The 25,153-nt window shown below is 46.6% G+C and overlaps 1 protein-coding gene across 2 annotated transcripts in view; it reads right to left on the bottom strand.

The window, feature by feature from the left end:
- The window catches only part of LIPA (lipase A, lysosomal acid type), a 167,381-nt gene that overhangs the window by 10,694 nt on the left and 131,534 nt on the right, over nucleotides 1-25,153 (bottom strand). For both annotated transcript variants that reach the window (XM_039222021.1, XM_039222020.1), the window contains 5 exons: nucleotides 21,505-21,616; nucleotides 19,706-19,823; nucleotides 5,641-5,839; nucleotides 4,417-4,526; nucleotides 2,471-2,607 (listed from right to left, as the gene is read on the bottom strand). In XM_039222021.1, the coding sequence (XP_039077952.1) occupies nucleotides 2,471-2,607; nucleotides 4,417-4,526; nucleotides 5,641-5,839; nucleotides 19,706-19,823; nucleotides 21,505-21,615 (675 nt within the window). In that variant the 5' untranslated portion in view covers nucleotide 21,616. The remainder of the gene's footprint in view (nucleotides 1-2,470; nucleotides 2,608-4,416; nucleotides 4,527-5,640; nucleotides 5,840-19,705; nucleotides 19,824-21,504; nucleotides 21,617-25,153) is intronic.

The raw sequence follows: 25,153 nt of genomic DNA, 5'->3' as shown, positions 1-25,153 counted from the left end.
TCCTGCCCCGCCCCCTCCAAAAAATCCATGATCAAGATTCCAACATTAAGTATGCTGTTTAAAGGGTGCAACTAATTTGCAAGGGTCGTAACACTGTATGGGCCATACTCGGTCCACATACACACAGCCTGTGACCTCTGTCACATCTGCCCACCACAAGACAGCTAACCAATATCCAAGGACAGATATCGAATCTTCTTATATGCTCCTCTTCCCCAGGAGAAGGACATTAAGATTAGCTGGGGAGAGGGGCGCCTGGGTAGCTTAGTCGGTTAAGCGTCCGACTTTCGCTTAGGTCATGATCTCGCAGTTCGTGGGTTTGAGCCCCGCGTCGGGCTCTGTGCTGACTGCCAGCTCAGGGCCTGGAGCCTGTTTCAGTCTGTGACTCCCTCTCTCTCTGACCCTCCCCTGCTCACGCTGTCTCTCTCTCTATCTCCTAGAAATAAATAAAATACTAAAAAAAAAAAAAAAAAAAAGATTAGCTGGGGAGAATTGAGAAGTATCACATGCAGAGAAGGTCACAGGGCAGGAAGAGGCATCAGTCAGACTCCTGGCTTTGAGGTTACGTAATGGTCACATGTGACAAACGCATATATTTTCCCTTTGGCCAACAAAGAATGTGAAGTTGACCTCGTACTTCAGAACCACCTGCTCACCAGGAATTCTGTCAAAGCCCCATATCAATCTTGATGACTTTATAATTTATATCTCTGTATGCTGAGAGGGCACTAAACTTTTGTGGAAGCAACACTGATTTCCCAGGGCAGCTAATTCAAAGGCTTTATGAATATTTATTTTTTCACTTTGTCACTTTCCCAAGATATTAGGAAACACCACTGTCTGGGACAGTGGCCCCCCACTATCATCCTGTTTAGTTACTTTAGAATCCCCCAGGGTGCTCTGTGAAAATGCATATCCTGGGCCCCACTTCAGACTGAACAGGACAGCATCTCCAGGGTGGGGAGTGGGAGTTGGTATCCTTACAAAGCTACCAGATCACAATCTCTAAGGGTTAAATGAAATCAAAACATCCCTATGATGGCCATTTCAGTTCTTTATAAGAAAGGACACAGGGAAGGGGGCCTGGGTGGCTCAGTCAGTTAAGCGTTTGACTTTGCCTCAGGTCACGATCTTGCGGTATGTGGGTTTGAGCCCTGCATCAGGCTCTGTGCTGACAGCTCAGAGCCTGGAGCCTGTTTCAGATTCTGTGTCTCCCTCTCTCTCTACCCCTACCCCATTCAAGCTCTGTCTCTCTCTCTCTCTCTCAAAAATAAATAAACATTAAAAAAAAAGGGGTTTTTTTAAGGACACAGAGAGGCAGCAATGGCAAATTAGCAACAACCTAAACATCTACCAAGCAGGAGCTCCTGATGACAGAATACTTACTACACAGCAGTTTAAAACGAGATGCGATTGTCTGTATTAACATGATAGCTCTCCAACAGTTAAACATGTAATCTGGGGAACAATATACATAGTTGGCGACCATCTACATTAAAATAAAACACTAAATCTCTCTCAGGACCTTTGTACGTATTTAAATTCACACACAAGGTGTACAGGAAGACCTCACACGGAGCACTGTTCTAATTCTGAGGAAGGAGTAAGAAAGGCCGTGGTAATTGAAGGGTACTTTCTTTGGAATCTCTGAGCTGTTTATAGTGAAAATGGAGGCTTTTATGACCCAAGGCATTAGAGAGAAAGCTGGTGAGAGGGGGCCACATCTTGTCTGCATGTCTGCTCACTGGTACAGAGAATCTTTCTGAGATCAGAGTAAATGCAGTCTGTACTTCCTGTGACCACCTCTGAAATGGTTGATGTTACACCTCCTTTTAAGTACATGTCCCTGTGTGGGATTTCGTGTGTGCATATAAGCCTATCACGCATAAAACACATAAGAGTGCGCATAATGGGCCATCTGGCCTCAGCTGGCTCTCGACTCCTCATGAAAACTGCTTCCTCTGTGAGCAGAGCTGGGGCCGCGGGAGTCACACAGCTCTAGGATTAAGCCTCAGGGGGGTTACTGGCTTGTGGTTAGGAGCCGTTTTATGAAATGTAATAGGAACAGTGTCTTTCAGTGACCCTCACGGTCGCCATGGTCAGGCGTGTGGGAACTACACACTTCCCACGTCCCGCCTCCCGCCTCCTGCCAAGCACAGGCTACCAAGTGGGGTACAGGGCAACTCCGGATGGCCCGTGCTCTCTGTGTGGTGCAGGAGAGCTGTGCTGGCACGTCGACCATAAGAAGTTGGTGTTCTCGGGCAGAATTGGTGATACACCTTCCCTGACTCCACAGGATCTGGAGAGAGGGGTGAAGGGGGAAGGAAACACTGGGGAGAAGAAGAGCCACTATTTCACTAATAGCAAAACACAGAGGAGGAACACACAGATTCTCCCTCTAAAGGCCAATCTTTCAGGTCTGTAAATGTTGTTGGTGGGGCTCGAGGGGCGTTGGGGAGAATCTAAGTACCTTCAGGAGAGAATCTGGAAATTCTCCTAATTTAGTTAGAGGGCTAGTAGCGAACTTGACTGAAGCCACAGGCGCCAGGGCAAAAAAGATTTTAATCTTTCTGGCCAGTTCGGGAATTTCTGAAAATGCTATAAAACCTGTTGAAACAAAAAAGAAGATTAACAGGCATTTCCATCTTCTGGGACTTTCTCTGAAAAACCAAAGGCGGTAGCGCATCACGCCCTCTAGTGGTGACCTGAGAGCCACGCAGGCAATGTCACCACCAGGAGGCGGCCACATGCCAGCCTCTGAGCTTCTCCAAGCTTCTCCCGGCAGTCTGATTAAACCAGTCAGTCACACACTTGTTAAGTGCTTGATTCAATTTTCAACCTACACACGCACTGGAAAAATCCAGAAGATGCCTCCGTTCCTCTCATCCGGGAAGCCGAGCAAAGGAAGGGCTCTCCCCAACCAGCCCTACCCCAGCACCCAACCCCAGTGCCCCTGCACCCACCCCTGGGAGCAGTTTACAGGGGCATTCTGATCAGTCGCCAAGGCATCCAGAGGAACCTGTATGTGCAGAATGTCCTAGCTGCCTCTTAGGTAACTTCCTGCTTTAAACTTGGCCCCCAAATGTCCCTTTAGAAGGCACTGGGGCAAAGGACACAAGCAGGCAAGTCATGGGAGAAGGACCATAAATGAAGGCAAACACTTCCCTCGACTTGTGAGAGAGGCACATGCATCCGTGTTGCGTGTTCCTTTCTGTCTGTCGCCTCTCAAACTGGCTAAGAGTGTTTGGCAGTAGGGAGGGTGCAGACATTTAACAGCCAGACACTTAAGAATCACTGAGGAGTGATTCTCCTCCTTAGGAATGTATTCCAAGGAGACTGTGTGACTTAGACACACAGCTACTAATCTTGGCACACACAAAAAGGAGGAATTACATAAATTTTGCGTCAGGTCCCCAGTTCCTGATCAGAGGGACTCTCGTTCGCTACCATTACAGGCAATTTTTATTTTCTTTAAACTCTGCCAAATTTCCTCTTTTTGTGTACAATAAGTTCCTTTTATAATCAGCATAAATAAAAAATCCATAGGGCTTTTAGAAACTATTCAGAAAGGAAGTATAACATGGCATCTAGGTGGTTAGTTTTATTCCACTTAACTTGTAAGAGTCTGTGTATTTTCAGTGCCTGGGTGGCTCAGTCAGTTAAGCGTGTGATTCTGATTTCAGCTCAAGTTATCATCTCACAGTCATGAGTTTGAGCCCTGCATCAGGCTCTGCACCATCCGTGCAGAGCCTGCTTGGGATTCTCTCTCTCTCTCTCTCTCTCTCTCTCTCAAAAATAAACAAACTTTAAAAAAAAAAAAGTCAGTGTATTTTCTTGTTTTCTGTTTTGAAGTCTCTGCACTTATTTTATTTTTTTAAAAATATTTATTTAGTTTTGAGAAAGAGAGAGAAACAGAGTGTGAGTAGAGGAGGAGCAGAGAGAGAGGAAGACACAGAATCTGAAGCAGGCTCAAGGCTCCGAGCCATCAGCACAGAGCCCAATCTCACAAACTGTGAGATCATGACCTGAGCTGAGGTCAGACACTTAACCAACTGAGCCACCCAGGCGCTCCAGAAGTGTCTGCACTTACAGCACCTCTTGTTTTCTATCTTCTCACATTCCCATACTGCTGTAACCAGAAAAATATGTACTAGGATGTGGCTTACTTTAATTCTTTCTGTGTCAAGAGAACCATACACCATGTCTATCCATTTACATGAAAGTCTGAATTTTCAGAGAACATGAAATATTACCCCAAATTCCCTGCCCTTCACCTATTCATTACTTCTACTTGGCAGTAAAGCAAAAAACAAACAAATATCTCTATTTGAACTAACTCGATTTTTTAATAGTTTGCTTTGAAGAACAAGCGCAAACTCTGTAATAAGACACTTCTAGTCTTCATTATATACATACCTATTGTGGTGCCTTGAGAATGACCCACGTAATACACTTGTTCTTGGCCAGTTTTATTCAGAATGAAGTTAATGGAAGCTGGTAGGTCATAATTTGCCATCTCATCGTAACTGTAATCCAAAAAAGGAGGCTTTCGTTACGACGCTGCACAAATATAGCCACCTGCTAACAGTAAGGGTGCGGGGGATGAATGACCATAAGCTGAGCCCGGCTGGAAAAGCACTGAACCGAGCACAGAAAACATCAACAGGATTGCGCGAACCCCTTTCTAATTGTGCCTGCCAAAGGTCACCACTGTCCTCGCTTTTTATGGACTAAGTTGTGTTATACCCATTTTTGAACTTTTCTGTAAGTGGGACCAGACAGTATGTACAATTCTGGCTGCACCGTGCTGTCACACAGCCACAGGGTGTTCATTGTATAAGTACGTGGCACCTCATCTGTCCACTCACGGCTGATGGGCACTTGGTCGCTTCCGACTTGTCACTGTTATGAATAGCGGGCCAACAAGTATATTCTTGCACATGCCTTTGGTAAAGTCTGCCATTCTTGCATTTCATGCCCTTAGGTAAGCTCTGGTTTTACAGGTGGGCAAGCCTGAAGGCGTCCAGAGCTCTGACTTTCTCTAACGAACGCCGGGTACCAACACAGCCCTGGACACATGCACGTGTGGGTGCTGTTTGTCATCAGGAGATCGGTGAGTGGACTGTCACCACCGCCTGCAGCGTGCCGGCCCCTCTCCCTGTATCCTCGCCTTTGATCCCCCCAGTGACCTCAGGAGATAGGGAGTTACTACCCCATTTTACAACAAGAAAACTGAGACGCAGAAGGCTTATGCAGCATGCCCAATGTCATACAGTGATCAACAGGGAGAGCCAGGATTGACAGAGAAAGGACAATTTCTGGAAACAGAAAAGCAGACGTTTGGTGTGCATGTTTACGGGGGAAGGAAGAAGATTCTAGGACACCACTTGCCCATCACCTCCCATAGGACCCGGATTGCCAGAATAACTAAAAGTCCGTAGTTGAATCTAATTCTTAAATGTAATCGTCTACTTAGGATTTGCCTACTGTGATTCACCAAATTCCTTAGAAGGTTTAAAACCCTTCACCAGGCATTGGTCTCCCCTCTCCGATAATCCTGAGATTATCTACCTGCCTCCTCGGCGTCTGCGTTAAGGGTACTAAGGAAGTAGACCCGTGTCATAATCGATTCACAGCTACCTGAAGGCCCAGAACTCCTCCTGAGAAACTGAGAAAGTCCTGTGTCTCCGGGACCAGGTGTTTCCCCTGCTGTTCCCCATCCACACGTCAAAACCGGCGTCGGCCAGGATGAAGCCCAGGCTGCTGTTGGGCAGGTTTGTGACCCAGTTACTGGAATCTGCCAGCAGGCCGTGCTGCAGGAACACCACCGGCTTGGGATCTGAAAAACATCCGTGTTTACGCGTCAGCGGCACCCAGCTGAATCCATAAAGGACCCAAGGGGAATAACGAAATAAAAACAGATTAAAATAGTGGGTAGCGATGTGCTCCTACAGAACATCAGTAAAAAGAGTATCTTTTTAAACGGTGCTGGCAAAGTAGCAGCAAAAATAGGCCATTTTGTTTATCTAATAACAAGACACGTTGACTTAACCATAAAAAACTTTTTAATGTATTCTTAAGACCGTTTGAAACGTTTCTGTACTGTGTTTGCTCCCATAATCACATTTCTTACAATGTATCCTAACAAAATAAGTCAAAAGACAGGAAAAGATTACATATACACAAATTTATAAATATATATGCACATATTCCTTTATTTACATACATACTTCTACTTTTATATAGATACATGCAAATTTATTTCCTACTCACCTATACCTGGGACAGTGATGCTGTGGAAAAACAAAGACGTGGGAGGCAAAGATACATGACCTCTGGCTGCCTGAGACCATTCAGTCATTCGTTAAATGAGTCTTTATTGAACACCGACTAAGACCATTCAGTCATTCATTAAACGAGCATTTATTGAACACCGACTGAGACCATTCAGTCATTCATTAAACGAGCATTTATTGAACACCGACTGAGACCATTCAGTCATTCATTAAACGAGCATTTATTGAACACCGACTGAGACCATTCAGTCATTCATTAAACGAGCATTTATTGAACACCGACTATGTGTCGGCATTCTGGACACTGGGGAAACAGCAGAGAACAAAAACAGGAGGAAAGCGATTCACCCTCATGGAGCTGATGTCAAACTGACCACGAGTGTTACAGAAAGACCCGCTTGGGCTCAAGTGTGTCATCTCCGACTTCAAATGTGCCACCGTGTGCAAAACTAGTTCACCATCCCTTGAAACCTGTATCATCGCCTGCAGCAGGAAAATGTAACAGGCACCTTCAAGGAGCAACAACTAGGAGATGTTGCATGAAAAGTTCTTTGCAAAGCGCCTCTCAGCACAGTGACAGTTCAGTAAACATTCGTTCATTACTGTCACCTAACCCAGCCTGGGTCTCCGTTCCATAAATGTTAACAGAAATAAAGGAGATGGTTAAGTGTCTGGAGTAGGGACGGACACACAGATCACAACAAACAAGGAAGAGGTCCTTCACCCCTCTGCTCATTCCTTATGGAAGTGAAATGCGGGGGCGGCTGGGTGGTGCAGTCAGTTAGGCATCTGACTTTGACTCAGGTCATGATCTCACAGTACGTGAGTTCGAGCCCTGCATCGGGTGAGCTCAAGCCCCGCTTCAGGCTCCACACTCTTGCTCCCTCTCTCTCTGCCCCTTGCTCACTTGCACACTCTCTCTCAAAAATTTTTTTAAAAATTAAAATTAAGTAAAAGAAAGAAAGAGAGAGAGAGAGAGAGAGAGAGAGAGAAACGCTGAGGGAAAAAGCCAACTGCTGCGTGGTCAAATCATTACTTGCAATAATAAACCATGACCGACGACAAGGCAGCCAGGCCAGGACTGGGGCTGGAAGGGTTGGGGGTGGCAGAGGGGTCAGCCTGTGGGGACGAGGCAGGCTTCCTACACTGGGGAACACTTTTTTGTTTTCATTTAATTTTGAGAGAGACAGAGAGCTCACAGGGCAGAGGCAGAGAGAGGGAGAGAGAGAATCCCACGCAGGCTCCGGGCTGTCAGCGCAGAGCCCGACGTGGGGCCTGAACCCACAAACTGTGAGATGGTGACCTGAGCCTGTATCAAGAGCCGTACACTTAACTGACTGAGCCACCAAGTGGCCCCTGGAAATTTACATGGGGGGCTCTAAGTCCCCCTGGAGTCTCTGCACTGTATTTCCCTCCCTGACCTACAGCAGCATCAGAGAAACAACGTGGGGATTGGCAGGCTGCAGGCACACCAGAAAACTTTTCAAACACCACCAGTAAAAAACTGCCCCACAAAAGGTTCTGGGGAAGAAAAGGGACCCTGGATCTGTAGAAGTGACATTGCCCCAGGCTGCAGCTGGATGCCCGCAGGGCACACACGGTGGCCCCCGCAGGAGACAGACACCAAGCGGGTGAAGGTCAGCGCCCTATCTGACTGGATGTGTGAAGGGCTCTGTAGGGGCACCTCCCTCCAAGCTGGGTGGGCTTCCTTTCCTCCCAGAACCAAAGCACCCCTTCCAGGAACTGCAGAAGGCACATCAGCCCCTCGGGCTTCTGGGACCCATGATTCCATCCGACGTGATGGCTCATCAATACAGAAAGCACTCGCAGAGCCTGGTGGGGTGACAAAGGGGTCCTAAACAGCTCGTCCCTTCCCCTGGCATCTCATCACTGTAGAGGGCTCCAGAAGGGACAGGGCCCAGGAAACCTGCCTGTCCCGGCATCTCCTGTCCCCTTCCCTCCTGCTCCCAGCAAGGGAAAGAAAGAAGGGAGGGCATGCGTCATTCTCACCCATCCACCACCAATCAAGGATGTGAGAATTCGCTGGAAAAGAAGTATTTCTCCAAGAGGCTTACTCCTCCTGCCACTCACATCTTCCAGTGAATCACTTTAACTGCGTTTCTTTTCATTTCGCTGAGAGGAGCTGACTCAAATAATAATAATAATCAGCTACTACTGCGTGCCCGAGGGCTCCGAGGTACCGTGGAAAGTACTGGGAAGTTGGTACTATTCCCACTTAACAGAACAGGGAAGTGTGGCTGAGGGAAGTCCAGCACTTTGCCCAAGGATCACCAAGAGCTGCTAACTGGGGGAGTCACGATTCAAACCAGGGACGTCAGATGATGGGGTCCAGGATCTTAACCGCTTGCCTATGAAAAGAAGGTTAACCAGAGAAGTCATTCTGTAACATATAGAGGCTCTTGGAGAACGGCAGGCCGAAGAGGGGGAGCTATTTTGAAGGGAGTTGGGCCAAGCACTTGGAAGAAAGTCCTCTCTGGTGGATGGAGGACCCAGGGAAGGAGGTAGGCACGTGGGACCCAGCACAGCCTATTCCGGCAGGGTGCCCAAATGCCAGCATAGGCCACAGGCTCCAGCAACCAACTAAGACAAGAAAATAAGGGCCAGTTCCCCAGCTGTGCCTAGAGCTGGCTTGTGGGGCCCACACTGGCTCTGGGAGAGCCAGGGGCTGAGGGTGAGGGCCAAGGTCACCTAAATAGCACGGAGCCAACAAGCAGCAGCCACCTGGCGCCTGTCTGCCACAGAGCCACCTGACCAGGTCCAAACATGGCTAGAAGGACTAGGGTCCAGAGATGACTGTGCTGAGCCCACACACTCACAGGAGGAAGCGGACCGGGCGGGTAGGAAAGTCCCTCCCACCTCTGCAGCGTGTGCAGAGGGGTGCCCTGCACTCCAACGGCTAAGGTCCAACAAAGCAGCACAGGAAGACCAAGGATGAGGTCCCAAAGATCAGGGGGCTGCCATGAAATAGACCTTGGTTTGCATTGGATGTGACACCTTGTAAGACTCACTCAATCCCTCTGAAGTTTAAGTGCTGCTTTCTAACATGGAAACGATACAGTGGCTGATACGCAGTAAAGGTCAACAAAGCATGGTCACTCATAATCATAATAACTACACAGAGTTGATAAAACAAGGTCAGAAATAAGCTCAGTGAAGGAAGATAAAATGAAGCTCACTCTTTAGCCAGGAAAATATCATCACAGTGACAGCAGGAGCATGCTAAGTACTGACTGTGTGAGCTGCGTGCCAAGCACCTTACATACGTTATCTCTGTGAGTCACCATGCAGCTGGGTAGATGCAGTAGGCTGAATAATGGGCCCCTGAGGATGTCCATGTCCCAGTCCCCAGAGCCTGTGAATGTATCACCATACACTGTAAAGGGACTCTGCAGATGCGACTGAAGATCTCGGGATGCAGATGCCATCCTGGATTGGAGTAGACAGGCCTACATAACCATGAGGCTCCCTCTAAGAAGAGGCAAGAGAGCGACAGAGATGCAGAAGGCCCAACTTTGATGCCTATGAAGCCCGGCTGTGGGGCCAGAAGCCAAGGAATGTGGGTGGCTTCAGGATGCTGGAAAAGACAAGAAAACAGATTCTCCCTGACAATCTTCAGAAGGAACACAGCCCTGCCAATGCCTTGATCTCAGGACTTCTGGCCTCCAGATCTGTAAGATAGTAGATGTGTGGTGTTTTAAGCCACAGTGCAGCTAAGTCATCTCTGCCTAGCTGCGCAGCCAGCAATCCTGAACCAGAACTCACAGTGGGCAGTATGCCTCCTGGGCCTGAAGAAGAGAGGCCTGGCTCCTTGTGGGTTTGGAAGGAGCTTCCATAACCTAAAACTTTCCAGAACAGCTTAGAGGAGTTCCCACAAGCCCCACCCTGCTCCTTCTACAAAGGCAGATTCTAGACAAAATGGCAACAGGGACTTAGCTTACGGCACGCGCACTGCCACCATGTCGCACGCAGTAACGCAAAGTCAGTTGCCCCTCATTGTGAGCGCCTTAAAACCAGCCACAGGACTGGACAACTGAGGCAAGCTAGAAACCCAGCAAAGTCGGCCCCCCACCGGGCACAAACCTGAGGTCTAGAGCTGGTTCAAACCATCCCTGAGACAGGGTATAGGCCACCTAACGCCCCAGGGCCTGGAGGGCTTCCTGAACCCGCCTCAACAACCTAAGCCAGACGATAGCAGGAGTTCTGACATCTGGTTAATTCATAGTTATTCCTAGTGTGTGTCACAAAGCCACCAGTGACGGCTCTGGCTCCCTCACGGATTACACTGTTGTGGGAGAGATGCTGAGCCCCACTCCCATGTTGAAGACAGGTAGGTGACGCCCGGAGAGAGGGGTTAGGTAACCCGCCCCAGCCCACTCACGGAGCAGTGAGCTAGAAGTGAAATCCCAGCTGGTCTCATTCCAAAGCCCCTGCTTTTAACCACTACTCCAAAGAAAACTTTCATGAATAAATAAAGAGGTAGGGGAGAAGAGGTGTGCTTAAAGGTATTCCCTTTCAGGGCACCTGGGTGCCTCAGCTGGTTAAGCGTCTGACTTGGGCTCAGGTCATGATCTCACAGTTCGAGAGTTTGAGCTCCATGTCAGGCTCTGTGCTGATGGCTCAGAGCCTGGAGCCTGCTTCTGCTTATGTGTCTCCCTCTCTCTCTGCCCCTGCCCTGCTCACACTCTGTCTCTCTCTGTCTCTCAAAAATAAATAATTAAAAATAGTTTTTTTAAAAAAGTATTCCCTTTGTACCCAGCCACTTGCAAGCAAGCCACGTACTATTCCACGTGCATGCACGTCAGAACTACCTGCAACATTTAAGAAAACATATGTATTTGTGGCCCAGCTCCTGAGGTAGGGGACCTGGAACTCCAGGGACAGAGCCTGGAAGTACTTAGTTTTGACAGGTGCCCTCAGCTCTTCTCAGGCAGCCCAACCACAGCCGTGTACAAGGCGGGGTCACCCGAAGGAGAGTGGGCCTCCCCGCCCCCCCAACTCCACCAGGCCGGCCCAGCCTGGACACAGGCCAGGTGTGCAGAGCCCTGCTTGACATCTGACAGGTGCCTGAAGGGAGTTCTACAGACTCCTTCTCAAGAATCCTTAAGAGTAGACCTCCACTGACCCAAAGCAAGGGGCTCCTGCATGAATTTCTATAGTCTAGTTCTGCTTGGAAGGGTTGGCCTCAAACAACGGCCAAAAGCAATATGAGCAAGTAATATCCGTGGGAAGCCTTGGCCATGACACTGTTGGCTCCTGGAGAAAATAAGAAGGATAGGCCCAGCTCCAAGGCATTTACTGCTGGGCATGTAAACGACAGAAGCTGGGGCACAAGATACCTAAACAGAGCACCTTCCCCACAGTGGCTTTATCAGGGACATCACCACAGTCCCAAGGGCTGAGTGGGTAGGAACTGTCTTTGCCATAGGCAACTTCATCAAGCCCTATAACCCGATTTCCTCATATGTAACAGGGGTGAGGGCTGCAGGAGATTTCACCCGAGGAGCCACAGGGAGGACCTGGCCCATCCCCAAGGCATGCTCAGAAGGGTGCATGCACCTTGCCATGGTCCAGGTCACTGTGCTCGCATTCTGAAGTCACCCTGCTGAGAAGGAGTGGCCTTTGCAGGAGGGAACACAACAGCTCTGACCACAGAGCAGGAAAGAGAACCATCCCCCTCCGCCCACCACCACTTGTGGCCACTCTGGTCCCCGAACAACATGAAGCCGGACACCTGGTGCATCCTGTCTACCGCCGCATCCCCAGCACCCAGTGCAGAGTCTGGCACATGGTCCTGGCTCGTGACAAATCTGATGAAGCAATGCAGTAATGAAGGAATAAACGAGGCAAAAAAAGAAAAAGCACTACATGCTTGCACACACACCACATATGCCATGTGCACTTCCCAGGGCACTGCCTTAATTAGTCTTCTACGTGTCTGGGGTGGCACTGGGCCATTTACACCACTCTTGTCACCTGACGATGGGGGGCACCAAGGCCTAGAGAGAAGGAATAAGTGCCCCAGGGCAGGACGCACAATTCGTGTGTGGTGGAGCCAGGACCCCAAGCCTGGTCATGTGACAGCAATGTGTGCATCATCCCTACACCAAGCTGCCTTCTGCCCTCCCTGCCTTTGCTACCCTGGCTTCCCTTTGAGAGGCTTCAAGTTCATGAAGCCTTACAGTTGGCCCAACACTGGGCAAGCACATAGCTGTAGTCCAAAATGCTCAATTAACAGAAGGAAGAGATCAGCCCAGAGAGACGAGTGCACAACGTGGCCAGAGACACGGACTCGGACCCCCAGACTCGCTTCTCTCTATCAAGCTCTCCCTTGAGGACCTCCTGCACACAGCAAACACCCCCTGAAATACACATCTTTCTCCTGCCCTTACGTTCTGGAATACGTTCTGCGTTCATACCAATACTACCGACCAGATGGTTTGTGAACAAAGGGAACTCTAGCTCACACTTCTGGAGGCCGGGAAGCCCAAGATCAAGGTGCTGGCAGATCTGGTGCCTTGTGAGGCAACTCCCGTTCACAGATGGCTGTCTGTTCACTGTGTCCTGGCAGAAAGGAGACAAGGGAGCTCTGGGGTATCCTTCTGATAAGGGCGCTAATTCCAATTCTGGAAGGCTCTGCCCCCAGGCCCGACTCACCTCCCGAAGGCGACACCTGCAGATACCAACACACTGGGGCTTAGGACTCAACACATGCATCTCAGGGGGATATAAACATTCAGGCTACAGCACCTTCCCTCTCAGGGAGGACTGGATATGGAGGAAGCAGACATCAGAGACTACCTCGAATCCACAATGATTTTGCTTTCAATGAAAACAGCCCCATTGGTATGCACAAGATCCCCTACTTTTACCCACCCCCGGAAGTCCTACACTTGTGTCTGTGGCTGTCTCTGAGCTCAGGAGTACGGAATCCCTAACCCGTGTGGCCCCAACGGTTGATGCTCTGCTCAACCCCATCCCAGGAGGGCCCAGGCCCAGAGGTGCTCCCGGAGATCGTGAAGCCTTGGTTGGAGTGATGAGGAGTGATGATCGAATAATCAAGAAAAGCTTTGGCCTTACCATCCTATGTGCTAAGAAGGAAATACCCAGAGAACAAAGAAAATACACCGCAGGACCAGCCCGGGGTGAGCGGCCCAGGACGCTCCCTGAAGAACCGGCACTGAGCATGAGGACAGAGAGCACCAGAGGAGGACAGGGAGCAGCACAGGAGACACAGGGTCCTGCAGGACACCCTGGTCCTCTCCGCCCGGACCTGTGGCTCCAGCCCCACCCTGCAAACTAGAGTCGCCGTGCAGCTGATGCTGGCTGGCGCTGCTTCGTAAGGTAAAGGGTCCGAACACGGTCCCCCACCTGACGCACCATCAGAGCCAAGTGAACTGGGCACAAGTTCAGCTGGCCAGTGCCAACGAGTCCGGGCACCCAGTAATGACCCTGCATCTGTGCGGTGCCACCGGGAGGTAAGGAGCTACATCGGGACCTCCGGGGAGCATGATGGAGCACAGCATCTATTCACAAATAGAGTCCCTTTAGGAACTGCAGAGAAGGAAAGAATGGCAAATCCAGAAATGATCAGAATCCTAAAATAACCAAAGGAATATACAGGTCAATGGCCTTTCTGTCCAAAGACCTACTTCCCATGCCAGGTTGTGAATTTTCAATTATGACTTAAGAAGCTCAAGGGGCAAGCCCTGGGGAGTCTTTGCCAAAGTGAAGTTCAAAATGCCTGAAGATCATTACTCAGATCCCAGAACACCACCTCCCTCATTAGGCCAACAGATGCCTATATATCATATATATGCATGTATCTATGAATATGCATACACATATATTAGATACAAATATTCCACTATTGGAATAAATATTCTTTATTTGACAATTGAATTACTGAACAATTTATTTCCCAACTAGGCAAGAAGTCTGCTTTGTTGTCATTACTGTTTAATGTATTTTAGGCAAGGCAACATGCATTTCCTTATTTTGGTCAAAAAAATCAGTATCATGGGATCAACTTGTTCAATATATATTTCGTAAGCCTGAACCTTCTAGTTCAAATTGCATAGACTCTGAAGTCAGATTGGCTGGGCCACTCCTTTTTGCCTTAAAGCCAATCTCTTTCCCTTTCTCTTGCAGGCTGGCTGTCTCCCCCAGTAAAAAGAGGTATTCATGGAGAACACAGGTTCCAGGACCCAAGGATTTTACCTGGGAATCCACCAGGGAGTATGTCACAAAGGCAAACTCTCCAAATCTCTGGCTCAGACAGTACTCTGAGGTCCTTCTAATGCCAATCCCATGACTCTCTGGGATATGGCTGAGCACATAAAAACAGAATCACTTCCCTATTAACAATGACTTTCAATTCCTTTTTGGAGTTAGTGCAAAGCAGAGTAGCTTAACACTCAGTGGAGAAGTCTGCTTAACACACACATGCCTCCAGGCCACTAAGAGCTTTCTTTCTTTTTTGTCTTTCTTGGATCATGATAGTTTTATTTATTGTTTTATATAATTTATTGTCAAGTTGGCTAACATACAGTGTGTACAGTGTGCTCTTGGCTTCGGGAGTAGATTCCCATGATTCATCACTTACATACAACACCCAGTGCTCAAGCCAACAATTGCCCTCCTCAGTGCCCATCATCCGTTTTCCCCCAACCCCACCCCCCATCCACCCTCAGCTTGTTCTAAACCCTCAGTTTGTTTCTAAATGTGTGTTCCAAGCTGACTAGTTAGTAGGAGTTTAACTACACAGGTAAATGTCTACACAGGGTAATCTTTAGGATCCCTCAACTCTCTACAAATGTATGTAGCATTTGTGTGTACACAGGGCTCTATTTTATGTCACTACACAGAAGGTACATTGTCTGAACCCAGTTAAGAACCCCGATTCTGAAGACTGCCCTCATGTAACCCTCACTCAGGCTGACCATGCAGGTGACACGGTGCGGGGACCATCCTGAGGGATACAAAGATGGCAGAGACACAGCTGCTGCCTTCAAGGAGCAGCTGCAGGGAGCAGTAGGGGTTGGGGGGGGGAGGAAGAAGTACACACGTAAGTCAGTCTCAAGGCAAAATAAGAAAGGCACCTCAAGAGGGGTGTTAGCAAGATGTCTGGGAGCTCAGAGGAAGGACGTCTCCTTCCTGCTCACGTAATCAAGGAGGTCCTCCAGTTAAGCTGGGCCTGGAGCGAGGGAAAGAATGATTTTTTAAAATATACAGAAATGAAGATGGCGGGCAGGTTGAGAACTATTCTACAGGCTGTTTTCACCAGCTGAAGTCCAAGGTGAGCTCAGCAGAAAGGAAAATTACTCACCGGATTTCAGTGTCAGAAAGTAGTCTTTGATACTTATTAATACCACAGAGGCATGACGGCAGTGACTCATGATTTGCCTAAGGTGCCAGCTTAAACCTGGGCAGCTGGTAAATGATAAATGTTCCTGGGGCACCTGGGTGGCTCAGTCGGTTAAGCCTCTGGCTCCTGATTTTGGCTCAGGTCATGATCACGGTTCATGAGACTGAGTTCCGTGTAGAGCTCTGCACTAGCAGCGTGGAGCCTGCTTGGGATTCTCTTCTTCCCTCTTTCTCTCTTTGCCCCTCCTCCACATCTGTGCACACTCTCTCTCAAAATAAATAAATCAACTTTAAAAAACACTAACGAATGTTTCTTAGATAATGAACATACCCGGATGGTGCTTAAGCACTCCCCATAAACCTCATGAAAGGTTTAGATATTCCTCCCTATTCCAGGTAGACAGACACTGTGTCACCACTGTCCAGAACCATAATCACTGATGTGGCAAAGCATGAAGGTATTGGCATGTACCTGTGGGAAGCTGCCAAGTTCTTCCGCTGTATGAATGGTACAGACGACAGAGAGACAGAATATTAAGGAAAGGTATGCAGCTTCATTTATTAGGTCCCTAAAGGTTGCTGAAAGGCCGGCACCATGTAACGACCCCTGGGCTCTAAGAAGCTTAACCCTGCAAAACTGCACAAGATGGACGAGTGAGGTTAGCAGGAAGTGTAGCCGTGTGGCCACACGGCCCTCCCCAAATCTGCAAGTGGGGGGCTCCAGAGGGGACCACTCCAACACGACACGAACACGCTGCCCACACGGCTCTCTCAGCTTGTGCAGCACCTCCAAGAGCACAAAGATGGAGAAAACCACACCGAAAAGGGTAAGAGGGACGGTTTCACTTCATGCACAATAAATAAAGAAATGTTTTAACGTATCCTGCAATGCCTTATAATTAGTACAGATGCCAGGCATTATTTGTGTGGATATTAAAAGCATTAATTTCTTAAAAGATCAGCAGTTTCCATAGACCAGTTTTGAAATTCTTCCTTTCTCTAATACATGGGAAGCCTCGAAAATGAAAGCAAAGCCTCCTTCGGGTTCTAAGCTTCTTTTCGGCACCCAGCTGAATGGTCACGAGAGCATACTAGGGTGGTGGCCTGGCCAAGCAAAGACGGGGATGGACTGAAGCCACGTAAGGTGGGCTCAGCCACAGAAGCACGGGACTCGAGAAGGACTCTGGAGTTTCCAGAGCAGGAGGAGGAGGACGGTATTATGAACAGGGGAGGAAGTCAGGAGAGGGGTGGCCTGAATAAGATGATGAGTTCCACGCTGGGTGGAAAGGGCTCTTAGGAATTCTTTTTTGTCGATTTGGCTGAAATGAGCCAAAGTAACACCACTGACAACACTGCTCTTGAGGAGGAGGAGGGGACAATGAGGAGACCTTGCCCTGGACCACAGGTGTGCAAACCATTAGAGAAGGGTCTATGCACAGAGGAAGAGGGTACAGACCTAGCACCGTGCCCACATTGAGAATGCTTTCCGTCTGTGCTCCCCATTCCCAAGACTGCGGGTACCCACCCACTGCCCCACACTATGCACCCCTGGCAAAAAAAAAAAAAAGTGTAGACTATAACCCATAGGATCAGAGTGACAAAGACTAAGGGAGGACATTGGGATCATCGCAGCCAATGAACTGTTCCTGCAGATGGAGACTCCAAGGTGCACAGAGGGGGACGCGCACATGGACCTCACAGCTGATGAGATGGCACACTCAGCTGCCCTCACTCCTTCCTGCCCCCGGGGAGCAAATCAAGGCTCGTGCTGGCTTCCTCACGTGGCAGGCACAGCCCTGCACCACAGTGGTCGTGCTCGCACACTGTCTGTTCTAACTGCTGGGTGAATTCTGGGGGTGCACATGGAGAAAAGAGGAGGCACATTCTCCAAGCGTGTTTTCGCTGCAGTTCCCTGCATCTTTTTAACGATGATTCACTTTATTAATTATACTAGTCACCTGATCACTTTTAAGAGAAGAAATGATCAGTACATATTCTTCTTTATATGGGATCTAAAATCAAAGGGTTTACTAAAAAAGGAAAAAAAAAAAAGCAAAGAAACTAAGATCATATGTTTATTCTGGAATAAAATATACATTTTGTGTGTTTTGAGCAGAATAAAAAAACGGAAGCCCTCACTTCAGCTCACTGCTCATTTTTGTAACATACTTACAAGAAGGAAGCTTAATGGCATGAATCTGTAAATCATAAAAACCTCAAGAATGAGAAATGAGGGACGCCTAGGTGGTGCAGGTAGTTAAGCGTCTTGATTTCTTAACTCTTGATTTTGGCTCAGATCATGATCTCACAGTTCATGGGGTCAAGCCGTATGTCAAGATCTTTCCTGACAGCATTGAGTCTGCTTGAGATTTTCCCTCTCTCTCTCTCTTTCTCTCTCTCTCAAAATAAATAAACATTTAAAAAAAAAATGAGAAATGAAATTTCAAAAAGAGCACTGGCTGTCTCAGCCACTTACACATTATAAAATGCCTTATCATAGTTAGAAGCTATGAGAGAAAAAAATAGACCAGATTATATTCAGAAAGAAAACAAATAATGATACAAAGCTCATGTTAACACAGGTTTTTAAGTTTGCTTTGAATAATAATTTGGGAAGGAACTAAGGCAAAAAGGCTCTTCTGCTCATATAAAATTTTAATTGAAGGACACTGAGTCATCAAATTACCTTAATCTCAACCTTAGTTTTCCAAGGAAGATCTCTAGAAACAGAAACTGTTAAAGAATAAGTACGTCCAGAGGGATGACTCAATTGGGATCAGATCCTCATTCCGATGTGTGTTTAACAATTCTAATAGTGTGTCTAGAAATTGATTCATCTCCTAGAAATGGCAGGTTTGCTATGGGAAGATATAAACATATATATCTCCAAAACTGTAAGAACTTTCATATCTTGCTGGTGAGAGTAACTACCAGAACAAGATCGCATGAAGAGTGATTTAACAGTATCTATTAGAATCACAAATGTACATATCCTGACTCAAAAATTCTATTCCTGGAAATGTATCTTATAAACAAACTCACACACATACAAGGTTATGTACAGCAGCAGTATTTGCCTTCTACCAGAGGACTAGAAATAGCCCAAATGCCCATTACAAGGACACCTGCCAAATAAATCATGGAATAGCTATGCAGTACAATACCAAGTGTTCCATGAAGTATTCTTTTTTTGTTGTTTTTTTAGTTTATTTATTTATTTTGAGAGAAAGAAAGGGCATGAGCAAGGGAAGGGAGGAGAGAAAGGGAGAGAATCCCAAGCAGGCTCCACACTGTCAATACAGAGCCATGGCGGGGCACGAACTTGCTAACCGTGGGATCATGACCTGAGTTGAAACGAGGAGTCGGATGCTTAACCAACTGAGCCCTCTGAGCGTCCGAATGGTGAAGTATTCTATGGAATGATCTATATAATAATAAGTAAAAAATTCAAGTAACAAAAGAATGTGCACTCTATGCTACCTTTTTTATTAAATCGGAAGTAGGGAAAAATAATCACCTATGTTTGTCTTCGTTTCTAAAGATTTTTTTTTAGAGCTAAAAAAGTTAAAGAGATTTTGGAAGAATACATTCAAAATTGGGGAGGTAAAGGATGAGGTATCTCACTATATGTCTTTTTACTCCAAGTTTTGAGCTATGTGAATATACTGTCCATTCAAACAATTAATATTCAAACAGCAAAAGTGATCTACTTAATGCTCAAAACATTTCACTAATAAGATGCTTCCTTTTAACAAGAAAAGCAAAGATTTCAGCGTATCATCAAACAAAACTGACCTTCAAATCATTAAGCAAAATGTGAAATTATGAGACTTGTCTTTGCTTCTTCAAGTATTTTCATATGCCTTGCATAAATGTAACACGTTTAGTACTTTGGCCTAAAAATAACCCATTTCAATGTTTTTAAGTTACATCTTAACTTGATTACTGACACAGAAACCAGTCGCATTCCAGCAATGTGGGTACCTTCCAGAACTTTCCTACCTCACCACAGAAGACACCCATACCTTTGTCAAAACGATTCTTCCTCCCATGAGGGATTCGGTGGAGGCAGAGAATATAGCCGTCTGTTGTCTCAACGAAGTGTTCCTCACTAGGGAATCCCCAGTAAGAGATAATTTCACTCTGTAGAGAAAAAGAATCATGGAATTTCTGTGCACAGAATCTGACAAGATCTCCCACATTAACAGGCAAATGAGAAGACAAAATGTCAGAGGGCATTCTCCGGGCTTTAAGAAACCAGTTGTTAGTGACATTTTAGTAGCACCCGCCCTCCCCCGCCCCATGCAAGAGTAAATCCTCCACTGATTTTACCCAGGTGTTTGATTAACCTCAGTTTCAACATTCTAACATGTTCTACACCGAGTGTGTCTAATTTCACCACCGCTTTGGGCTTCTTTGTTTCCAGTCTGGCTCCCAGGTACAAATAAACACTCTTCTTTCTTTCTTTTCTTAATATGCCACCTAATCCTGTCATCTGCCATTATCCTTATTTTAAGAGGTCCCATCCTGGGAAACAAAGTGTAGCATTAATCTGTTTTTAATCAATGAACTGATGAAATTACACTAATAAAATACAGAATGGCAAGGTGGAGCTGGAGGACAAGAAAAGATGAAAAGTAGGAAATTATCAAATTCACTTCACCATAAGGAACTGTCCGTGGAGAAACTGCTGATTAATCAGGAGCTCAGTATGGATAATTCAGTTATCTAAATTTAATATATGTAAGTGCTTACTATCCTCTCTACCACAAGTATTTGAAAGAATTTAATTCTATCATTTTTACAAAAAAAAAAAAAAAAAAAAAAACTAAAGGAGGGGGAGGAATTAAAAAAAAATTGGGGACAAGAAATAAAACTTGACCCTAAGACCCTGATATCAGAATACATTCTCTTGACTCACTTTGTATTTATCAGCCTCTAATGGTACTGTCCTGACTTTTGGCTGGGTCACTGCTTCATCTGTTTTAAAGTAGCTATTTTCTCTAGTCATTTGTATTTTCCCAATGTTTTATTCCTAAATGAGATAGTTCCAACTTTTATTGTTTCCTTAAGACTAATAACTTTGATATGTTAATTTCAACTTTGAGATGTTAATTCCTCCACAAATTTTTTTGCTTTATTTGTTCTAACAAAATTATTTTCAGATATTTTGATTTTTGTATTGAACTGTGTCCCCTAGACACTGCTAATCACACTCCTTGTTCAATGTATTATAACAGCAGCACTCAGTAGTAGCATTCCTACAAAGTTTTGATAAATTTTTATCGTTCCTTAAACAAATTCAGTGAGACTTAAAACTGAAATAAATTTATAAAAATTCCATGTATCCCATTAAGGAGCATGTAGTTTTAACAATTAAATGCAGTTTGTAAAATACACATTACCTGGTGGGAAAGCCTAGCAAACCAAACCTAAACTTCAGAGAATTCAACGAAAAGCACAATGATAATGTACAGAGATTGGTTGGTGGTTTCACGTGGCCCACTTAACTGGATTTCAGAAAATAATTGACATTTGTCACATATGCAATTTAAAAGAATCTTTGAGGAGCGTCTGGGTTGGCTCAGTCAATTAAGTGTCAGACTCTTGGTTTCGGCTCAGATCATGATCTCACGGTTTCGTGAGTCCGAGCCCCGCGTCAGGCTCTGCGCAAGCAGTGTTGAGCCTGCTTGCGATTCTCTCTCTCTCCCTCTGTCTCTCTGCTCTTCCCCCACTCACGCGGTCTCTGTCTCTCTCAAAATAAATAAATAAATAAAACTTTAAAAAAAACGTTAAAGCATCTTTGAGATTTTGAGACACTTACCACGTTCATATTTGTTTCAGGATCCAGAGCGACCAGCTTCCCTTCGGACGCCTCGAACTGCAGGGTCCCAAGGACCAAACAGAGCACCAACCCCAGGAGCTGCATTTTCATTCTGTATAAAAACAGTCTATTGTTATTTGTCTGAATTTCACTGCACAAATTATGCTGGTAGATTAGTGCTCCCATAAAAATATTCTGAACCAGGTTTAGGACAAGTCAAAGTCAAGTCAAGGGCAAGCATGAAGCAAAAGACTCCAACCATATCTGGAAACAGAAAAAAATGAGGAATTATTTTTTTTCCTAGGAAACCTCTCCACCTTCCATCCCCAGTTACCATGTGACCTTTGGAGCCCAGCACACCCACTCACCCTCTCACCAAAAGGTTAAACAAATCGTTCCAGAGAAATAACAGAGAAAAGGATTTAGAGGACAATAGGCCCCCAAAAAAGGAAGATCTACAAAATTCCAGAGCCTGTTAACTTCCCACTTGTCCTTCTAATCATGATTTAATCACTTTAAGTTCTCATTTTTAAGTGCAGTTTTAGTGTGTGCCTCCCACTGTCCACTTATTTCCGTTCTTGCCCAAAATTACACGTCAGGATTCAAACTTGTCACCCAAATGTTACGCTAAGTGAAAAAAGCCATACTGAGAGAGACAAATCCCACGTGATTCCACGTATATGTACAATCTAAAAAACAAATGAATAAACAAACCCATAAATACAGAGAACAAGCGGCTGTCGGCGGGGAGTTGGGCAAAATGGGTGAAGCGGAGAGGGAGACAGGGGCTTCCAGTTATGGGATGAATACATCACAGGGATGAAAAGTTCCGGGCAGGGAATATGGTCAATGGCACTGGAATGGTCAATTGATAGATGGTAGCTACACCTGCCAGGAGCACAGCATAACACCCAAGGACACTGAACCACTAGGTTGTACACCTGAAACGAATGTCACATTGTGTCAACCATACTTCAGTTAAAAAATAATAATAATAAATTTTAAAAAATAAGTAGAACAGGGGCGCCTGGGTGGCTTAGTCGGTTAAGCCTCCGACTTTCGCTTAGGTCATGATCTCGCGGTTTGTGGGTTCGAGCCCCGCGTCGGGCTCTGTGCTGACTGCCAGCACAGAGCCTGGAGCCGGTTTCAGTCTGTGACTCCCTCTCTCTCTGACCCTCCCCTGCTCACGCTGTCTCTCTCTCTCTCTCTCTCTCTCTCCTAGAAATAAATAAAAAATATTAAAAAAAAAAATAAGTAGAACAAATAGGTCATCCAAGGAAAAAACTGAAATGAAAGAAAGCCTGCAAGACAAACAGGATAGAAGACCATCCCTTTCACCTTCTGAGACCCTCCAACCACCAACAAAGACGATCTAGTTTCTGGCAGTGATGGTACAAAATCACAGCACAGCAAAGACCTTGGGCATGCATGTGAAAGCCAAAGTACAGTGAGTCTCCCAAGGAAACTGGATGGTTAGAAGCAAAGCTGGAACGGTGGTTTCTAGGCACCCTACATTTTTTTTAATATAATCACTTTAGAAAAAAAAGATGCGTGCATGTATATTCATACAAAGACTCGTATAAAAATGTTTATAACAGCTTTGTGTGTAATAACCAAACACTGGAAAAGCGCAAATGTCCAAAATGGGTGAATGGTTATGGATTGGACATGGACAGGGTATATAAATACTACTCAGCAATAGAAAGGAATGAACACACAATAGCATGGATGAATCTCAAACTAATTATGGTGAATGAAAGCCAGACCAAAAAAACAAGAATAAATACGTAGGAGTCTGTTTATATAAAACTCTACAAAATGCAACCTAATCTCTACTGACAGAAAGGAGATCCAGGGCTGGCTGCCTGAGAAGAAACGGGGAGAGAGAAAAGGCTGCAAAGGGGTACGCACCAGAGGGGGACGGACAGGCTCACTATGCTGACTTTACCAATGGTTTCGCAGGAGTATAAACTTACGTCAAAATATCTAAAACCGTTCACTTACAATGTATGTCAATAATATGGCTGTTTTTGAGACTTGTGCTTAACTGAGTATTCCACAAATCTTAGGAGACTGGTTCTCAGGAGATTGCAAATTGTGAATCCTGCCAAAGCAAGTCCGTTGGTGCTGCACTTACCTCTCCAAGCAGCGGTGTACTCTGAACATCTACAAAGAAAGTCGTGCCACCTTGGATCTGCACTGGCAAAGCAAACTCACAAGTTTATACTTCTTTATGGTGGTTGGGAAGGGCTGCATAGTCCCGGGCCACAGTTTATCATAAAATCAACCTCCCCAAAATTCATTTTTTACTAGGGAATAGGGTGTAGGTTGAAAAGGAAAAAGAAAGGTTATGCCCACAATTTAAAACAAAGAATCATGGGGCACCCGGGTGGCTCAATCAGTTCAACGTCTGACCTCTGCTCAGGTCATGATCTGGAGGTTTGTGAGTTCGAGCCCTCAACTGGCTCTGTGCTGACAGCTTGGAGCCGGAGCCTGCTTGGGATTCTGTGTCTCCCTCTCTCTCTCTGCCCCTCCTCCCACTTGTGCGCGCGCTCTCTCTCTCTCTCTCTCTCAAAAGCAAATAAACATTTTAAAAAATAAAAAATAAAACAAAGAATCATCTGGTAGCAGATGCTTTCCCTTCAGTCCTACCCTACAGAACCTGGACCAGCTGTCCGCAGAGAGGCTCCAGAGAGGATCTCAACTGCACACGTCCCCTAGTTAATTTTCCCTTCCAACACAACATTAAGCAAGTTTCTCAACCGAGGAGTCAAGGGATTCCTGGAAGGCTGATGATTGAGAAGTTTAAACGGAGAGGAAAGCCCCATCCAGACCGGATTCTGTGTGCTTTCCTGGGCTCTCTTTTTCCTGGGCAACTTTTACCTCCGTTCTTGTTACATTATAACAACCCAAGTATGCGCTCCGTTGCCCTTATTCACCCCAGCCCGAGGGCAGAGCGGGAGTCTGGCTCAACTTTGAAGCCCTAGGGCCTATAGAGGTGCCAGGCAAATATGGATGCACAGTTCAGACTGAAATATAGGATAGGGAGGGGTCCAAAAGTTCGGTAGCTGAAGAAAAGAAAAACCCCAAAGCAGCCTTCCATTTTGCTTTCTAATAATGCCACCATCACCACCACCAATAATCTCGGCTCCCTTCTAAACTCGCGCCACGCGCCAGACACCCTCGACAGCGAGGCGGACCCGTGTAAACTTACTCTGCGGAAATCTGCGCAGTACCGTTAAAACTTTTTTCGAAGGACTGAGATTGACACCTGGGTTACGTACCGGAAGCAAAGTGACAACCGGTTTAGAGGGAGGCTTGACCGGGGGAAAGGGGTAGCTGGGAATCAGGAGTCCCGATTGTCACCACTGTCCGCGGGCTCTGGGTGGCTTCGCTGATCCGCGGCCGCTCCCGTCCAGGAAATCGCACGGCTCCCGGGGAAGGGCGGGTAACTGCAGGGCGACCCCCACCCCGAAACCTGGACCGCGCCGCCCTCAGAAGGGGCGGCCGCTGATGCTCCAAGTAAGGTGCTCCAGGTGGGATGCTCCTGGCGCCAAGCGCAGGGGGTCCCCCCAGCCTGCAGAGGCTCGCGGCGGGGTTGGGTGGGGCGGGCGGTGGCGCGCACGGAGGCAGGAGCTGCCGCACCCGC

The sequence above is a fragment of the Hyaena hyaena genome, unplaced genomic scaffold (assembly GCF_003009895.1).
Source record: "Hyaena hyaena isolate Hyena2069 unplaced genomic scaffold, ASM300989v1 scaffold_1038, whole genome shotgun sequence".
In the NCBI taxonomy this organism is placed as follows: Eukaryota; Metazoa; Chordata; class Mammalia; order Carnivora; family Hyaenidae; genus Hyaena; species Hyaena hyaena.
The sequence above is the reverse complement of the archived record's forward strand: the minus strand, read 5'-3'. Positions and strand labels throughout refer to the sequence as shown.